The 20,424-nt window shown below is 39.8% G+C and overlaps 1 protein-coding gene across 7 annotated transcripts in view; it reads right to left on the bottom strand.

Moving 5' to 3' along the window:
• TCF12 (transcription factor 12) overlaps positions 1-20,167 on the bottom strand; it is a 396,425-nt gene extending 376,258 nt beyond the window's left edge. For 2 of the 7 annotated variants that reach the window (XM_070377970.1, XM_070377974.1), the window contains exons 1-3: positions 19,932-20,165; positions 18,848-18,944; positions 17,861-17,933 (exon numbers count right to left, since the gene is read on the bottom strand). In XM_070377970.1, the coding sequence (XP_070234071.1) occupies positions 17,861-17,933; positions 18,848-18,922 (148 nt within the window). In that variant the 5' untranslated portion in view covers positions 18,923-18,944; positions 19,932-20,165. Of the gene's footprint in view, positions 1-17,860; positions 17,934-18,847; positions 18,945-19,056; positions 19,182-19,931 lie in introns of those variants that run through there. The other 5 variants (XM_070377972.1, XM_070377973.1, XM_070377971.1 and 2 more) reach the window with 5 other exon arrangements.
• Positions 20,168-20,424: the final 257 nt, after the last annotated feature.

Raw genomic sequence — 20,424 nt, 5'->3', positions numbered from 1 at the left:
AAAAAAAACCAGAGGCAGGAAGTCAGGTAAAAAACCAGTGCAACTGAACCATACAATTCAGACTGGGAGGTACTGAGTGTAAAACTGGCTCAAGTAAGTTTCTATCACGTTATTAAAGAACTTAAATGCCAAGGTGGAGCTTCCGTTTGTTTTGATACCCAATAGGGAACAAATGTAGACTCTGAGACAAACCATAAGAGAAAGATATTTTAAAGATATGAGGATTGTGTTTTGGACTAAACATTTGCATCTCCCTCCCACAAATTCCATCTATTGAAGCCAATATTTGGAATGAGGCCTTTGACAGGTAATTAGGATGAAATGAGGTCATGAGGCTGGGGCCCCTGCAAATGGCATTAGTGCCCTTGTAAGACAACACTGGGCTTCCCAGGGGGCACCAGTGGTAAAGAACCCACCTGCCAAAGCAGGAGACACAATGAGATGCAGGATTGATCCATGGGTCAGGAAGATCCCCTGGAGAAGGAAATGGCAATCCACTCCACAGTATTCTTGCCTGGAGAATCCCAAGGACAGAGGAGCCTGGCAGGCTACAACCCATAGGGTCACAAAGTCAGACACTACTGAAGTGACTTAGCACACATCCATGAAAATGACATCATACAGTTTTTTCTCCCTCCTCTCCTGTCATGCACACACTGAGGAAAGGCTATGTGAAAACACAGCAAGAAGAGATCCTGTAAGCCAGGAAGAGTTCACATCAGAACCTGACAATGTAAGTACCCTGATCTCAGACTTCCAGTTTCCAGAACTGTTGGAAAATGAATTGCTGTTGTTTAAACCACTCAGCCTGTATTATTTTGTTATGTCAGCCTGAGCAGAATAAAACAGAGCAAATGGCAGTAAGGAGGCCAAGTAAGAAGACTACTATGACATCCAGTAGTGAAGTAACAGATTACAGTGGTAGCAACAAGAATGCAAAAGCCATGAAATACCTGTGAAAAAGTAAGCTACTTCATCTGGCCCCAGGGTTCTTAGAAATTATATTTAGAAACCTAACTATCCATTCCCAAGGTCCACAGTTTTTCTGTCTCACCCATAATCTACTCTCACATCACTGCAATTTAACACAGATCTTTCAAGATGGAATAGGAACTGTTACAACCAGAAAGCCCCAAAGTTTTCCTAACACCAGTCAAATGACTGTCAAATCATCCTATAACCCCTCTCACCTAAACCCAGCCATTGTTTTCTCCTAAAGAAAAACCAGAAAATAGCTCCAATGAAGTTCACCAGTACACATCCTCCATCAAAACCACCCCAACAGCCACACTGGCTCTGGGTTCCTGAATTTGCTCATTTCTTTCTTTAAAATAAAGTGAAAAGTTCCAAACAATACAATCCCATTAACACATACATACACAGAGGAAGTAAAAACCTCACTATTTCCCAATGAAAAGTGGCCTAGGTGTTTTGTATGTCCAGATAAGCACACTGGAAAGGGGCAGCACAGGGCTTGGGGAAGCGCATCGTCCCTGAGCACAAAGAGCACAGCAACAGAGAAGCACCAGCGCACAGCGTCCTGGCCCTTCATGATGAGACTAAGCTAACCCTTCCTGCTGCAAGCACAGGCACACGGAAGATGGAGTTCCACTTGTATTTCCCAATTCCACCCTTGCATCCTCTCATCCTCACTCAGGAGCATACAAAGGCCACCACATCCAGTACTTCAAAATCCTCAAAAGGTTAACTCTTACTGACACTAAAATTTTGTTTGGATAACTGCTCATCAAACAAAGCAAAAACGTTCCTAAGAACTATTCAGCTGCCACCCTGCTTAAGCCTAGGGCTAACACTGTCACTACAACAGATCCTCAACAAGCATTTAAAACTAAGCTGAAAATCCAAGACTCAAAGTTACTAATGGAGATATAACAAAGTTTACTTTATTGCTTTAACTTCCCTCATCTAACCAAAAAGAGAAAGAATTCATCTGAAGAATTCTGAGATTCTGAGGGGTCCCTACTGTAAGGCAATGGTTCCTTAGATTATCATCCCTCTCAATCACTTGAGCTAAACTGACTGTCAGAAATGAAGTTTTGCATGAATAGTCACTCATTGCCCATAAACTTGTGAGCTTAGAAACCCTTCAAGAGTTGCTATGCCACCTAACATTGTAAGACAACTAATATTAGTAAGGATGATGGTTGTAGTACATTAGTACAGAGATAGTTCCATAGCATCACCAATTCAATGGACATGAACCTGGGCAAACTTGGGCAAATGTGAACAAAATGAACATGAACTTGGGCAAACTCCGGGAGATGGTGAGGGACAGGGAGGCCTGGTATACTGCAGTCCATGGGGTCACAAAAAGTCAGACAGGATGTAGAGACTGAAGAGCAACAAAAATTAGAACAGAATCACAAACCTCCACATTTTAGAAATAATTTCCCTAAAAATTATTTAATTTGATCACTATCACAACCCATTAGGCAGTATTTTTATTCTCCTCATTTTAGACACAAAATAAACAGGTTAACATACTGTTGTAGGATCACAAATCTGGTAAATGATAAAGCCAACAATGAACCAAATGTTGTGACTTTGAACCCCTCCTCTTTCCAGCATACCACAATGTGACTGTCTCTGTTCTCCACCACCTTAAAGTGAACAAACCATTCTACATAGACCAATAAAAAACAGCACATTAACATATTCTCTCCAATGCCTACTGATGTGCTTCGACAAAATGAAAGCCCAGTCTACTTTAAATAAATAAAAATACAAAATTCACTAGACTGGCACCCTCTCAAATATATCTTTTCATTTTAATGCTTTGAAAAGTCTGTTGTCAAAATTAAATTTTAACAACTTCCATTAAAATCTCTTCTACATGTTTAATAATATTTTAAACTACCCTTGGAATAACTATTTTCTATCTGCTTTTACTTGCCTTTATAACTAAATAAACACTAAATCTTTGAAAAGGGGGAAGTGAAAATAAAGAATTTTCTATACTATGAAATAACCATTCTTTTCTATGGCCTCAACTAAATAATACCTGTGAATATTCCAGTATCTTATAACTATCAAATTTTATCTTCTTCCCAAAGCACAAAGGCTGACAACAGCTGAACAACAAGAGAGGACCACACACAAAAAGAAGAAACTCTCCTAAAGACATTTTAGACTGTAGTTGTTTATATTCAATATTGTGTAATACTAACAAAAGAGTTTTATTTTATGGAGGCTTTTGATTATCATTTTCTTTTTAACAATAAATAAATCCTGAAGCACTTTCTTCTGAAGATTATCAACTTGGCACCATTTAAGCCTCCAGTTATAAGAACAAATTTTAACGATTTCTAGAGATATTAAATTCCTCCTGACAAACCGTACTCTGGTGTAGATTAGTATCAGTGCAGGTGCAACTACAACTGATCAGTTTGCTACTTCTGAGGGGCAATAAGAAACCACAGGCAAATGTATATCACTGTTGATTTCTCTATTTCCTCTGTAAAATGAACACTTACCAACTTCCTACAAGAATTATGAAGTAAATAGTGAACGGGTAAATATTTATGAAGTACGTTTATTATTATTGATTTTCTTTTAAATAATAAGACTCTTCTCATTCCCTGAATCATTCACTGGGCAAAGTCCCACTGCTATATAACTTGTTCAGCAAGTGTCAGTCTCAGTCTGGCAATACTCTATTCACTCTGGCAACACACTGAAGTTTGACAAGAGAGGTTAAATAAATATGAAGGCAAGACAGACCTGAGCTGTACAGCCTGTTCTGTGTTCCCACAACAGGGTATCTCAAACCTCTACAAACTTTATGTCAATTTAATTACTCAATATTATGTAAGGATTCTTCAGACAGTAACACTGGTAATACTACAGGAAACAGGTTTGCAAGGGAACCAGAAAAGTCAGAATAGCCAATTGACCTGACTCTCAAAACAACAGGTATACAAGGACTAGTTTATTACACACTCCCTTCATTGCTACTTTCATAGCTACATTAAACAATAATAGCACTGAGCCAATGACGGCTCCTGAGGAAAACTTCATCCACTCATTAGAATCACAATTTGTTTTGAAGATGCCTTTAATGAGTACACTGCAGGAATAAACATCACACTGTTGCTGCTGCTGCTGCTGCTGCTAAGTCGCTTCAGTCGTGTCCGACTCTGTGAGACCCCATAGACGGCAGCCCACCAGGCTCCCTCGTCCCTTGGATTCTCCAGGCAAGAACACTGGAGTGGGGTGCCATTTCCTTCTCCAATGCATGAAAGTGAAAAGTGAAAGTGAAGTCGCTCAGTCGTGTCCGACTCTGTGAGACCCCATAGACGGCAGCCCACCAGGCTCCCTCGTCCCTTGGATTCTCCAGGCAAGAACACTGGAGTGGGGTGCCATTTCCTTCTCCAATGCATGAAAGTGAAAAGTGAAAGTGAAGTCGCTCAGTCGTGTCTGACTCTTCCCGACCCCATGGACTGCAGCCCACCAGGCTCCTCCGTCCATGGGACTTTCCAGGGAAGAGTACTGGAGTGGGGTGCCATCGCCTTCTCTGAAACATCACGCTACGAACCTTTTAACCAATATAAAAGGAAAGAATAAAACTACCAAAGACTGGTTTTATTGTCTGTCCTCTATGAAACCAAACCTTAGCACCTCCTTTTCTTCATGCATATGGCTTGGTGGGATTTTCTTGTTTGTTCTCACACAGTTAAACTTGGATATGGGCCAGGGTTGAGGCTTTCTCTTGCACACAATCATAGGCAGCTAGTTTTATATACACATGTATATATACGTAACTATTTCTTACCTGGTTTTATATATAATATATATATAAGAACATTTCTATTAGCACACTGAAAATTTCCATGCAAAATGACCAGGCAAGTATCATTACACTCCTTAGCCCAAAAGATAAAAAGCTTATCCCTACTCAAAATAAAAACTGATTTCCTAAAACAATATATAAGGCAAACATTTCAAAGCACAAAGCTCAGTCTGAAAAGGCTGTATTACAAGAAGAATTTCCTTTTATATTAGCAAGTCCACTAAAAGTTTTTTTCTGTATTTAAAATAATTCAGTCTCTAGTCTATAGAGTTTTAGTCCAAAAAACAAATTTTTGAGTTGAAAACAACAGTGAAGGAGGGAGGGAGGTTAATTCTCACTCGCCCACACACACCCCCGTGCCCACTTATTCCCACATCCACACACACACAAAGGGAGGTCTGTAATACCTTTTCAGAAATCCATGGAGCCAGGTGGGTTTTAGAATTCCGTTTTTCACATTTTAGAAAAGAAAGAGTATATATGCTGTATGTTAACATCATCCCCAGAACCTGGTAATTATACAATAACTAGGAAAGCTATTGTTTTTTAGTTGTGAAGTCGTGTCCAACTCTTTTGTGATCCCATGGACTGTAGCCCGCCAGCCAGGTTCCTATGTCCATGGGTTTTCCAGGCAAGAATACTGGAGTGGGTTGCCACTTCCTTCTCCGGGGGATCGTCCCTACCCAAGGATCAAACCTATGTCTTCTGCATTGGCAGGCAGATTCTTTACCACTGAGCCAGCAGGGAAGTCCCAACTAGAAAAATAGGGAATGTCAATGACCTCCCTTCAGAAAAGAGCGTATTTGCCACTACAATAGTTTATGCTGAATTTAAAGGGAAAATTTTGACTCAGATCTTTTTGGATGTCAAAATGGCAGATCAGTGATTGTGAACCTTTGGCAGATGAAGGGTGGTCTTGACATATAATAAATAAACTATGCTATCAACTAGAATAAAAAGAACTAGTTGATGGTTAAGTAAGAGATATTTAGGATATTTAATAACATCTTTAAATGAATCTATTACTTGCCTAGTTGGAAAAGCATAATCAAGTTGTCTGTAAGTTGTGACCAAGAGATTCAACAGGCAACAACCAACCACCCCCTTTAACTTTATTCCAAATCAGAACCAACAGTGAAAAACATTTTCTAAAGCCTAAGTAGGTCAAAGTCAGTTGGATACAATAGGGTTTCCAAATAGCAAAAACCAGAGAGGACTTCCTCACTCAGGAGAACTAAACAATGTTCATCCCTTGTTTATGAATGCCCATATAAACTCAGATTCTCTAACCTGTGGCCAAATCATGCTTCTGCCATAAATCCAAAGTGAGCCAAGCGAACCTAGTGGCACAGCAAACCTTTCGTTTATTCCCAACAATCTCAACACACACCTCAGGACCAAGAGGCTGATGGTTCCCCGTGGTACCCTACCACTAACTCACAACTCTTGCTGAGAACAGCAGCACACCTGCTCACTGACTGGAGTTGTGTGATCATATTAAGTTCAATCTGCATTCTCTAATCACCAATGAAGTGGTGGAAGAGTCATCATGAGGTAATCCTGCTCATTTAAAAGCGTCACAACAGCTCACCAGCAAAACCACCAGAAGTAAACAAATCAACAACTTCTGAGGAGGCTACTTCCAAAAAGACTTCCTTTGGAGTACTGGAATAATTTCCCAAATTCAGAGTATTCCCTCAGTTCAAATTCATGCACTATCTTAATGTCTGAAACAGATCTGAGAAAATGACATCTTGAGCCATTTTTTTTTCATTTGTAATAGCCAAAGATAAGGTATGGTAGTCTTTTGTTTCTTAAGAAAGCTAGTGTTTCTGTCCTGTGCCTTATCTCAAAATGTTATTTTATTTTAAAGGTTTTATCCCTGAATCACTATTCAATGCAATAAAAATTAGTAACCAATCCCTAATCCGTTTTCATTTCTGTGCGATCTTTAAGTCCCCAATCAGCTTATAGTAGCTTGGATGACTCACCATGGTCTTTATGAGAGCACATTTTTAACCTGGAACACGTGAGAGCACATTTTAAACATGGATTAAAAACCAAAGCTCTGTCTGTAAAAACATACATTTTCTTCTTGAATCACAGGTATGCAAAAAAATTATAGGATGATCTGGCTAGAAAAAGAAAACAGAGGTTCAATGACAGTTACATATATTACAGCAAATCTCTCTATGCATTACTTATGAAATAACAATTTCCTCCCTACCAAAACCACTCCCAACCAGTGTAACAATCCTTTTTCAGAGATTTCTGTGGCAATCAGAAAAGATCCAGGACCAATAACAGCCAAAAAAGAAACTCTAAGGCTGGCCTTCTCACAAAAGAAAGGATAGCATAGGACTGCATCCCATTCCACTCTGGCCACTGCTGCTGCTACTGCTGCTAAGTCGCTTCAGTCGTGTCCGACTCTGTGTGACCCCACAGACAGCAGCCCACCAGGCTCCCCCGTCCCTGGGATACTCCAGGCAAGAACACTGGAGTGGGTTAACATTTCCTTCTCCAATGCATGAAAGTGAAAAGTGAAAGTGAAGTCGCTCAGTCGTATCCGACCCTCAGCGACCTCATGGACTGCAGCCTTCCAGGCTCCTCCATCCATGGGATTTTCCAGGCAGGAGTACTGGAGTAGGGTGCCATTGCCTTCGCCTCATTTTTACTCAATGATTAATTAAAACACAATTATATTACAACAAATATGTCTGTGCTAGGGAATACAAAGCAAAATGCATGTGAAGACTTTTAAGATTTCTTCTACTCACGTAAAATGTGCTGCTTCAGGCTATCAGGGAAGTTTATGATCCTTCTCTGCCATTGAGAAGAAACTGAAGAAGCTCTACCCCATAGACTCTTAACATTCTATCCAACCTGTCTCCCAGCTATTCTATCCTCTCAGGTCACATCATTTTTAATTTATTAATTTAATTAGACTACACTTCACTCCAGAAAATTTTCAAGCAACTACAGACAGAATATAGAGAAAACACTTTATCCAAGTGGTGATATTAACACGGAAAAAGGTTTCAATAAGTATACACATTTCTGTACACCATTCTGCATTATACAATATGTAGTCCATAAAATAATAGTATTAAGAAGAAATCAGTTACAAAAATATAAAGGTAAGGTTACTAGGCACCTAACGATAGAGTGCCTGAAGAGCACTTTGCATTTTAGAGGATTGCAAAGCCAAGTGGGCCTTAGGAAGCATCACCACAAACAAAGCTAGTGTAGGTGATGGAATTCCAGTTGCACTATTTCAAATCCTAAAAGATGATGCTGTGAAAGTGCTGCATTCAATATGGCAGCAACTTTGAAAAACTCGGCAGTGGCCATAGGACTGGAAAAGGTCAGTTTTCGTTCCAATCCCAAAGAAGGGCAATGCCAAGGAATGTTCAAACTACCACACAATTGCACTCATCTCACACACTAGTAAAGTAATGCTCAAAATTCTCCAAGCCAGGCTTCAACAGTATGTGAGCCGTGAATTTCCAGATGTTCATGCTGGATTTAGAAAAGGCAGAGGAACCAGAGATCAAATTGCCAACATTCACTGGATCATAGAAAAAGCAAGAGAATTTCAGAAAAACATCTACTTCTGCTTTATTGATTACACCAAAGCCTTTGACTGCGTAGATCACAACAACTTGTGAAAACTTCTTCAAGAGATGGGAATACCAGACCACCTGATCTGCCTCCTGAGAAATCTATATGCAGGTCAGGAAGCAACAGTTAGAACTGGGCATGGAACAATGACTGGTTCCACATCAGGAATGGAGTATGTCAAGGCTGCATATTGTCACCCTGCTTATTTAACTGATACGCAGAATACATCATGTGAAATCCCAGGCTGGATAAGCACAAGCTGGAATCAAGATTGCCGGGAGAAATATCAATAACCTCAGAAATGCAGATGACACCATCCTTATGGCAGAAAGTGAAGAGGAACTCAAGAGCCTCTTGATGAAAGTAAAAAAGGAGAGTGAAAAGGCTGGCTTAAAATTCAACATTCAAAAAACTAAGATCATGGCATCCAGTCCCATCACTTCATGGCAAACAGATGGGGAAACAATGGAAACAGTGACGACTTTATTTTCTTGGGCTCCAAAATCACTGCAGCCATGAAATGAAAAAGACGCTTGCTCCTTGGAAGAAAAGCTATGACCAACCTAGACAGCATACTAAAATTCAGCACATTACTTGGCCGTAATGTGGCTGTAATGTGGCCAAAAAAGGTCCGTCTAGTCAAGGCTATGGTTTTTTCTGTGGTCATGTATGGATGGGAGAGTTGGACCATAAAGAAAGCTGAGCACCAAAGAATTAATGCTTTTGAACTGCGGTGTTGGAGAAGACTCTTGAGAGTCCCTTGGACTGCAAGGAGATCGAACCAGTCCATTCTAAAGGAAATCAGTCCTGAATATTCATTTGAAGGACGGATGCTGAAGCTGAAACTCCAATACTTTGGCCACCTGATGCGAAGAACTGACTCACTGGAAAAGACCCTGATGCTGGGAAAGACTGAAGGTGGGAGGAGTAGGGGATGACAGAGGATGAGATGGTTGGATGGCATCACCAACTCGATGGACATGAGTTTTAGCAAGTTGGTGACGGACAGGGAAGCCTCGCATGCTGCAGTCCATGGCGTCGCAAAGAGTTGGACCCAACTGAGCGACTAAACTGAAATGAATGACCTTTCAAAACTATTCTTCTGCCTGATATCTTCTTAGAATTTTAACAACATGTACAACTTTATGGCACTAAAAAGCAACTTTGACATGCTGTCCTTGATGAGCATTTCTTCACACTATCTAGCACCATAAATATCGCATTTTACCCAAAGCAAAATGAAGTAATGCCTATAAACAGCTTAGCATAGTACCTAGCATATGTTAGCATACCTAACAGCTCAATAAACACTGGCTATACAACTGGTTATAATTATTACTATTAATAATTAATATTACATTAGTATTATTTAAGAGGGTACCATAACAATGGCAGCTACTATTTTTGAAGTTGCATAGTGTAGTAAGGCAATGGCACCCCACTCCAGTACTCTTGCCTGGAAAATCCCATGGATGGAGGAGCCTGGTAGGCTGCAGTCCATGGGGTCACTAAGAGTCGGGCACGACTGAGCGACTTCACTTTCACTTTTCACTTTCATGCATTGGAGAAGGAAATGGCAACCCACTCCAGTGTTCTTGCCTGGAGAATCCCAGGGACGGAGGAGCCTGATGGGCTGCCGTCTATGGGGTCGCACAGATCGGGCACAACTGAAGCGACTTAGCAGCAGTAGCAGCAGCAGTGTAGTAAGCAATATACAGAGATCTTATTTGATCCTCATATGGATTCTGAAGGTAAGCATTATCATTCACTCTTCACAAAGGAAAAAAGTATGCTCAGATCATTTAAATGACTTTTCCAGGGCCCAGCTAATAAGTTCCAATCCAGTCATCTGGCTCCTGAGACCAATTCTTCCCACTATACTCCACTGCCTCTTCTATAAAATGCCAAGAATTCAAGGGCTCTCTCACATTTTCTACATTAAATATAATCATGCCAACTCACTCCACTCCCTTCACCATCAGAGGAAAAAAGTGAAGAACTTTACACAACTTGAAAGATGGAATGCACAGAGTAACACTTGGATGCTTTTGTATCCAAAAGTAACAAAAAACAGAGAGAGAACAAACAGCAGACATATCAGAAATGTATAGAATCCAACTAGATTCCACTCCATTTCAACAACAAGCATAGCTCAGAGAATGACAAGAATTCCCTCCAGTCACCACACAATCAAATTATATACAAATACAAATCTGCACCAAATGTCATCAAACACTCCATCTATAAAGTAATAAATAATCAACCAAAGTAACTAATTTTATATATTTAACTCCACCATTAACATCAATCCTTGACCTTTCCCTAGGGTATACATTCACTCACTTAGCTTTACTTGTAGGAACAAAACCCAAAATCTCCACCTCCTAGCCAAAGTAAACTGAAGTGTAGATAAAAATGTATGGATGTACAAAAAGGTATTCACTATCATATTTTTTATAATACCAAGAAGCAAATCAACAGACTCTGTAAGCATCAAGCAGTATGAGAAATGATTTGATAAGTTACACTGCATCCATCCCATGTAATAATACAACAATTTTTAAGGGAGTTTATGAAGAATCTTTTTTGATGCTTTTGAACTGTGGTATTGGAGAAGACTCTTGCGAGTCCCTTGGACTGCAAGGAGATCAATCCGGTCAACCCTAAAGGAAATCAGTCTTGAACATTCACTGGAAGGACTGATGCTGAAGTTGAAGCTCCAATACTTTGGCCACCTGATGTGAGGAACTGACTCATTGGAAAAGACACTGATGCTGAGAAAGACTGAGGGCAGGAGGAGAAGGGGACAACAGAGGATGAGATAGTTGGATGACATCACCAAATCAATGGACATGAGTATGAGCAAGCTCCAGGAGTTGGTGATGTAGGGGAAGCCTGATGTGCTGCAGTCCATGGGGTCCCAAGAGTTGAACACAACTGAGCGACCGAACTAAATGAAGAATGTTTAAGAATATAAGATAATGTTCATAACATCATGCAAAATAAAAAAGCAGGACAAGAAATGAAACTAATAGTAAGCTCACAATGTTGCAAACATACAACAGGGGAAAAAAAGACTAGAAGGAAATAAACTGTAAAATCTAGTCGATAGTAAAATAATGAATGTCTTTCCCCACCTATTACTTTTTCTGTTCTAACTTTTTTTCAATGATGATTATGTATTAATTTTATAGGCAGAAAATAGCTTTTTTAAAACCAAAATCTTTAACTCATCCTGCAGCACTCTATTCTCATAAATCCCCAAATTAGCAAGAGTCCCAGGCCATGTGAAATTTAAAATGCTCAAAACATTTCATCTTTTTTTTTCTTCCAGCACAACAATCTTCCAGTTTTACCAGAACTGCAAAAGTCATTTCTCTTACCTATAGAAATCCAATCCTTCAAATTCTGTCAATCCTTTCTTTTCTTCTGGTATTTTTCCTTCCTACTTCCTATACTAATACCAGGTCCAAATTTACACCAGAGATTAGCACAATAGCTTCCTGAGTAAGTAAATGCTTTCCTTATTTTATTGCATCACCACTAACAATTCACTTCACCACAGTTCACTATGTGCCAGATACTGTTCCTAGAGCTTTACTTCTATCAACTCAGTTAACATTCGTAACAACTCATGAGGCTTTTACAGGTTAAGAAACAGAAGCATAAAAAGGGTAAGAAACGTACCCAAGATCACCAGCTCATAAACAGCAATGGTTAGATTTGAACCCATGCAGTCTATTAACATGAGCTCCTCTAGGAGTACAGGAGCTGTCATCAATAAAAATCAGTTTCTCTTTCCCTGAATTGTACATACACAGGCCCTTGAACCAAGCCTCCCATTTCCAGATCTCTGTTAATGAGAAAGAAGACATTTGGGAGGACAGGTCTTCTCTTCTCTAACTCATTTTTTGTATCTCCTTTAAAGTCAACTCTAAATTTAACACTTCTGATTTATCTTTAAACCAGTCCCCTCACTCCTCAACACATCCTTATTCTTATGGACTCAATATAACCTACACTGATGTGCAACTGTTGACATTTTTTGTTACAGATATTTTTCTGCCTTATATTTTTATGCCTTATCTATCTAGATAATGAAATGCCTCCCCCTTTTCTCTATATCCTTCTCCATTCGCCACCTTCCCAAAAGCTAGGAGAATACCAAGATGTGCAAATACTAAATATATATGGGTTTAATTGATAAATCTAAGATAAATATGGCTCAACTATTTAACAAAGCAGAAAGTCTTTCTAACTGATATAGTTAACTGTCCATCTTCTTTTCATTTTATTCTATAAGCACAAAAGCATTAGATTCAAATTTCAACATTCCTTTCCAAAACACCATATTCAAGCAATACCCAAAAGCAGTCCTATTAAATGAATTTTTTTTTTTTTAATTATCCCACAAACTGTCCAGAAACTACTTTTTTTTCCAGGAGACTTTTTCTAATAGTGTTATTTTACTCTTTTGTGGAAAGTCATTCCAGTCTTTGACAACACTAGGCAGACAATGACATTCCACATATGATTATCAATTGTTCAAGAACAAAAAAGACTATTTGGCTTTAATAAGGAATTACTGGGATTTCCCTGATGGTCCAGTGGTTAAGAATCTGCCTTGCAATGCAGAGGACCCAGGTTCAATCCCTTGTCTGGGAACTAGCCAGAGAGCAGCTAAGCCTATGAGCCACAACTACTGAGCCAGAGTGCGCTGAAGCCCATGTACCACAACTAGAGTCCGTGCACCACAACAAAGGAAGACCCTACTTGGTGCAACTAAGACCCAATGCCCAAATAAATAAATACTTTTAAAAATGATTTAAAAAAAGAAAAAGAATATACATATAAAAAAAGAAATTACTGTATATAGCCCCATTAAATATAAAATGTGAAAATGAAAACAATTGTGTTTAAATTTAAAGTTGAGTATCTTCATCTTTGGGCTTCCCTGATGACTCAGGGGTAAAGAATCCACCTGCTAATGCAGAAGACACAGATTTGCTCCCCAGGTTAGCTCCCTGGGTCGGGAAGATTCCCTGGAAAAGAAAATGGCAACCCACGCCAGTATTCTTGCCTGGGAAATCACATGGATAGAGAAGCCTGGTAGGCTACAGTCCATGGGGTCGCAAAAGAGTCAGACATGACTCAGTGACTAAATAACAACAGCAATCTTCATCTTTTTTACAATAGCAATAGCAATAACAATAAATAACAATAGTAATTTTCCTATCCAAGAGAATGATTTTAAAACTCAAATAAAAACACAAACCAAAAGATAGCATAAAAGAAAGTTGAATCTGTATTTAAACTGTTAATGAAAACAGAAATAATAATTAATCAAAAGTATGGCTCACTGTAAAACCAAGCCTCTAAAATACTGTGACCTAATCAAACTGCTTTTCAAATCCATTATAAGCCATGACTACTTAAAATAACTCTATAGGAACTACTCCTAAAAACACACAATACTCACGGTTATAATCTTGTATCTAATTTTTCTGTTTTCGAAGATTATATTTTCATATACAGATTCTCTAAAAAAACTCCTTTACTACTTAACTTTTACTTTAAATAAGCTGCTTAACAATAGACTATATTTATCCTAAAATATTGTATTTTTCTTCATATGCCTGTTGACTCTGCAGTTACTTTAACTGATCATTACAGCTTGCCAGAAGCAAATGTCTAACATGACTCAGTTATCCAAACAGCAGTATTAAATTTGAGTAAGTCTGTATTACTACACACTGTAGTCAACAAATTTCAATACTGATAGGTACACAATATGAAACATACCCTACTCATAAGTTTATAATACCTTAAGTGAAAAACCCAAATCTAGTTTCGCCTTTATTTAAAATTACCATTCCTACTTATATTTACAATTCAGTTAAAAAATACATTGGTAAAACTTTGGTGTTCTCTTTTTTGATATTTTGAATAATGCTGTGGCAATCTGTGAGTAAGTATTGACTAATTTTTCCCTTTTTTTCTTTTCATATTACTTTAAAAACAGATAAAGCTACATTAGGGAAACATCAGGACATCAGGAATCTTTGTGATGATGAAACTGCTCTTGTATCTTGACTTTATCACTGTCAGAAACCTAGCTGTGATGTTGTGCCACAGTTTTACAAGACATTACCACTGTGAGAAGCATGGTAGAGTGCAAGTGGGATCTCTGTACTGTTTCTTACAACTGCGTATGAATCTACAATTATCTTAGAACACAAAGTTTAATTTACAAAACTGAGGAGAAATTTAATGAGAATTCATTTTTCTGCCCCTATTATCGATATTTTCAAAAAATCTCTATGTACATATGAAAATACCCCCCCAAAAATGAAATTTTGCATCCCTTTTAAAAATTAAGAGCTAGAAAAATAGTTCTTATAATTCTTTCCAAAAATCTTCAGCAAGAAGAAATTTATAGTGTTACAAAAGTCTGATTTGAACAAAGAAAAGTGAAAGCTTTACTTGCTAGCTAAAATAACTTTCTAGATAGAAATATAAGAGACAAACTCAATACGTATAGGTTGCTTACAAAACAAATGTATCCCACTTCCTTTGGACACCTCTTATGACTTGGATTCAAAAACTAACAAAGGAAATCTTTCAGCTATCATGTAAATATTTAAACCACTAAAATCTAAGCCCAATATCACAATTTAGTTCTACACACTCAAAACCTAAAGTTGGAGGGGAGAGTTGATTTAAACACCGAACTATTTCCACTTTGTCAATCCTTTCAACACGCTTTCCTCTAATAGGACCGTGTTGTCCTATAAAGTGCCTCACCTTTGACTCTTACAGAAAGAAGCCCCTCGCTCAAGGTCACCATAAGAATACCTCAGAGATTCTACACTATTAAGTGGACAAGTTCGGTCTTATTATAATGCAAAGAAAATTAACACCCTTGCTGAAAAAATAAAAATTATGACTAATTTTTATTGCCATATTTTTTGACATATTACTTATTGTCAAGACAAATAAGTAATAGAAAATATACATTAACTTTTTCCACGGTGACTTTTGATAGTGTCAGCTATCATACAAGTTATATTTTCCATTCAGAATAAGACTTTAAAATAACATCACATACTATAGCATTTATAGTGAAATTAAGTCAGCATCAAAAAGGACAATCAATAAGGGAAATTATACTACACACTTACAGTTTTCATGAGGCAAAGCCTTGGGATTTTACAAATGTTATTTCAAAAACAAGGTAATTAGTCTTTAAGTCATGTCTTCAGAAGGAAAGTCAGATCTTTAGCTCCTTATACATTGCAAATAATCAGTCACTAGGATGCATTACATATCCTTTGACATCAGGACAGAAGATTATTAAAGTGTCAATAAAATACATAAATAAAACAATACTGTCATACCAATTTCTTTTAAACATTTCCTTTAAGATAAGAAACGGCTATAAGGCCATATCTACCAGTATACTTTCACATAAAATAATTGCTTTGCAATTTCCCTTTCCCCCAAAGCTAAATCCATTCAAAATTACTAAAGGTCACAGCTTTTTTTAATTATAATTTTTTCCTGAAATTTAAAAAAAAACACAGAAAAATATTTGTTTGTTTTCAATGGATACAAAACCTAACAGTTTTAAAACTTAAAATTTCCTGCTCCAAAGAAACAAATACTATGAACACTTCTACAATGTAGAAAAATAATTTTTTCTTTGTATAATGCATGCTACAAAAAGGACCCACAACTGCTCCAGTGCCATGCTAGTAATACATGTCAAGTCACCATACTTTTTAATTTTAAAAAGTAAAAAAAATACATAGTCGACATTATTCCAAAAACAGAAAAGTATTTCTAATAGCAAATTTCTGAAGCTCATGTCCCTGATATCAATGTCTGTTACATATATTTTCTACAATTCAAGCCAATCTGAAACAGCAATATCATTACTCATTTAATGAAATATACTAAGCATCTACTACATAGTCAACAAAGTTAGTTTCAAAGTTCTTGAGTATATCAACTGCAAAAATTGATAGGTACTCAAAACAGTAGTAAAGAAAGAGAAAACAGTCTTCTATATTAACAAATAATTTTCTCTCCCCAACCCCAAAAAACAAAGACTTTCCAAGCAATACCAATAAACAGACAGAGGTGGGAGAAGAGCTGAGGTTTGGCTGACATTTTATGATATTCTTTTGATTAAGAATATTAGTCTTTAAAATATTTAAAATCCAAAACATTTTTATTTTACTTGAGATGTAAAACATGCTATATTTTCCCTTTAAGTTGTAATTTCATAATTAAAAATGAATTTTAGTAAATTCAAGTAGTGTATGATAGAAACTTTTTTTAATGTAAAGTGGTATAAAGGGTTAAACTGGTTATGAAATTAACCATTTCTGATGTTTTGCTTTTACATTTAAGAAATTAACTATCATTTTATTAGGGGAAAGAAAAAAGCAACAGTCAAAAAGAAATATATTGAGTTTCAGCCTACAGATTTGACAGCTGGTTTTCTTAGGATGATGCTGTCTTGGCTTTCGTTATTTTTTTCTCATCTCTGAGCACTAGGAATAATCTAAGTTAAACAGAAAATTATAGTTTTTCTACACTACGATGAACCTTGCTTCTGAAACATTTATTTTTTTAAATCATGAGTATAAAGAGAAAAATGCATTCTTAAGAAATACAGGATAAATGTTAATAATGGAGCAGAGTAGTTATAAATATACAGGAGATAAATTTAAAGAGCAAAGCACTACCGTAAGAGTAGGAATTTAACTTATTCTCAATGTTATCCTACTGTAATGTGAATGTAGGACAGAATTCAGTTGTCTGTGTTATGTGAAAGTAAATCTAACTTTCTATTCATTTATTTGCAACATTTTAAATAACTGTCTACAAAACTGTTAATTTCCTGCAGACTTCCAAAGGAATAGCCATCTTTTAAAATAAGTCTTACTAATTACTGCTTGACTCAATTTCAGTTTTCATACGCCTATTTTAAGTAATATTATTTTACCAAGTCTTTATTTCCAAAGGTTTAATAATGCTAAAGGGCTAAAACTTAGGAAAATTTTTAAATACACACACATATATATATAAACAAAAAAACAACACACATAGACCAAAGAGCATTTTCTTCTCGTACTTTTCTAAATACAGAAGCATGACACAATCCCCTGTACTCAAACAAGATGATTTTCAACTTAAAAATTCAGAGAAAAGAAAAATTTTTTAATTCACATTGAAATTCTCAAAGAAATGTCAATGGATCCTTAGAGCTACAGCCCACATTTGGGGCTTGTTGTTTTTGTTGATAGTTTTAACTAGACGCTAAAGAATGGCATAAAGAAAAGTATTAAAATACTTCATATTTTTCTACATAAACTATCATAACACCAACATATGAGTTTCTGATTTTAGACATGATCTTACCTGATCCGCTGAACTGACTGCTGCCCAGTGTCGTTGGTCTGGTTTTCCCACTATTAACAGGTGGGGAAAACATCTGCAAAATAACCCAAACGTTTCTATTAGTCCTGAAATTCTGCTAGACTCCTTGCAAACAGAAGTTCATCAAGCGTTATCAATTAGTTACTGTATTTCAGAGAGAAGTTAAAAATAGAGATATACGTTCAGATCCAGAAAGGCAAACACACTTGGTGATACTATTTCCTCACACTATTTGGAAATACTGGCTATTTTCTGTTCTGAAAATCCAGTCACTTGTATGAGAGATTCTAAGATTATTAAGTTTAAATGGTAAGTTTTGGTCAATGATCTTCATTTTGTAAAAGCAGTTAATAAACGAATTCAACCCATTAGAAATAACGGCAATAGGCTCTCTGATTTCAGGTGATATTTTTCCCTATGTTAAAAAAATTTCAAACATATATATATATATACACATACACTTCTTATGTATACATTTACACACATATACACGTGTAAAGTCCATATACATTTATCTTAGGAGGGTTCAATCCAAAAGGCTGGAAATTTTAGTCCTTGACTAGCTTCTTGTAACTGATCTCGTTCAGGTACCATAAACTATACCACATCTTGGGAAAGGAAATGGTTAGGAGCGTTGAAGAAAAAAACAATTTTCTTTTTTCATATGAAGTTCAAAATCCCTAATAACCATCAGGGTCAGAGGGTGACTCAACCAAAGCTCAAGATTAAGTTGTTCTCCTTTTCACTGGTTAAATCAAGTGACCCCTCTGGCATTAAAGTTTTAAATCTGTAAGTCTAGACATTACATCAAAGTTCAGGTGTCCAACTTGGGGGAGCTGGACTCCAGCCCTGAAAACTACTGCTCAAAGCAGATGGAGTTCACGCTGCTTAGTCTCCACGTCGCTCTCCCCCTTTTCTTTTTCTGTAAACCTCAGCAGAACCCCAAGATGCCGCGGAAAGCTCTCATACCGCACTGAAGTCCAGCAGGTCGCTCAGCTCCTTGTCGGTCCCTATAGCGGCCATGCGCTGCTGCTGGGGATTCATCTTCGGCCACTTTTAACAGGTCCTAAGGCAGAGAAAAAAGGCTCTGCTAAGAGACAAGCCAGAGACCGCCGAGGCCCAAAGTGTGTTCGGGGATGGAGTGGGGCGTAGAGGAAGAAGAAAACCGCCAGACTGACTTCCAATACCCTCCTCGTTCCCCACCGCCGCGCGGGCAGGGGGCAAGAGAGCCGGGCGCCCGCACGGGTCCGTGAATCCACGCGTTGCCCGGCCCGGCCCGGGAGCGAGGCGGGGGCTCCCGCAACTCGCCACCTCTCCCGCAAGTTTCCGAGCCCGTCCTGCCCCCTCCCCGGCGCCCCCTACCCCGCGCCGCCGCCGCCGGGTGCCCGACGCGCGGGGCCAGGCCGGGGCGGGGGTCTCGAGGGGCGGGGTGAGGGACGATTGGGCATCCAGCGAGCGGAACGGCGGCGAGGGGAGTAGCGAAGTGACTCACTGGCTCTGCAACAATAGAACTGACAAGTTGCAGGGAACGCGCCGCTCGCAGGCCCGCGTCTATTGCCGCCGCCTCCCGGACGTCCCCCGCGGGCCCCGGGGGTCGGAAAGCATCCCCCGCGCGTCCCAGAGGCGTTTTTAAAAAGAAAACAGAAACAGCGACAACTAGTCCCGCTCTCGCCCGGCGTCCTCCTCCCCCGGTTCGGCCTCCTCCCACTTTTGCTGCCCTGCCTGCGGACGGCCGACCCTGGAGCTGCTTAACAATGAGCCTGGCTCGGTAGCCGAAGAGCCCGCTCTCCCGCGCGCTCGGGAGCCCCTGCCGAGCGGTGAGCCGGACGCGCAGGCCGAGCGCGCCGCCCGCGGGCCTGGCCGTCCGCGACTCTCGCCTCCACCCCCACTCTGCTCCCCAACTTGGAGGGGACCCCGGGTTCGCTTCTGTACAAAAGGCTGCGGAGTTGGGGCGCGGGCCGGCGGCGCCTCTGCTCCGGCCGGGACACAGCGGCGCCCCGCAGCCCCCAGCCCCACCACGGCGTCCCCCTCCCGCTCGCCGGCCCGCAATTACCTGCCGCCCCGTCTCCGCATCCAACCTCCTCGATTAAAGTTCACTTTGGCCGGGAGAGCTGGCTCGGGCTTCCCCTTGCACCGCCCGGCGGTTCGGCTCACTTTGCCCCGCGCGAGCTCTCGGATCCGGGCCGGAGAGGCGGCTTTCGGGCCTGGCCGCCCCTTCCTCCCGGGGTGGGCTGGCGGTCCCCCCGAATAGAACTTGTGGGTCTCCTCAGGCGGACATTTTTTTCGCTGAGGCAGCCTCAGCACCGCGCTCGGCTCGGCTCCGGATCCCTCCGCGCCGGGAAGAGCCCCGGGTTAACCCCTTCGTCCCCGTCCCGCTCCCGCCGCCTGCGCCGAGGAAGTGGGGCCAGCGGAGGGGGCGGGGAGGAGCCGACGGGAACGGGGAGGGGCCGCCGCGCGGCTGGCGGACAAAGCCGGCGGTGGGGTGAGGCGTACCGGAGCGGGTGGGGAGGGGCGGGAGGCACGCGCAGGCACCCCGTGAGGCAGGG

Source organism: Bos mutus, chromosome 10, assembly GCF_027580195.1.
Source record: "Bos mutus isolate GX-2022 chromosome 10, NWIPB_WYAK_1.1, whole genome shotgun sequence".
NCBI lineage: Eukaryota > Metazoa > Chordata > Mammalia > Artiodactyla > Bovidae > Bos > Bos mutus.
The sequence above is the reverse complement of the archived record's forward strand: the minus strand, read 5'-3'. Positions and strand labels throughout refer to the sequence as shown.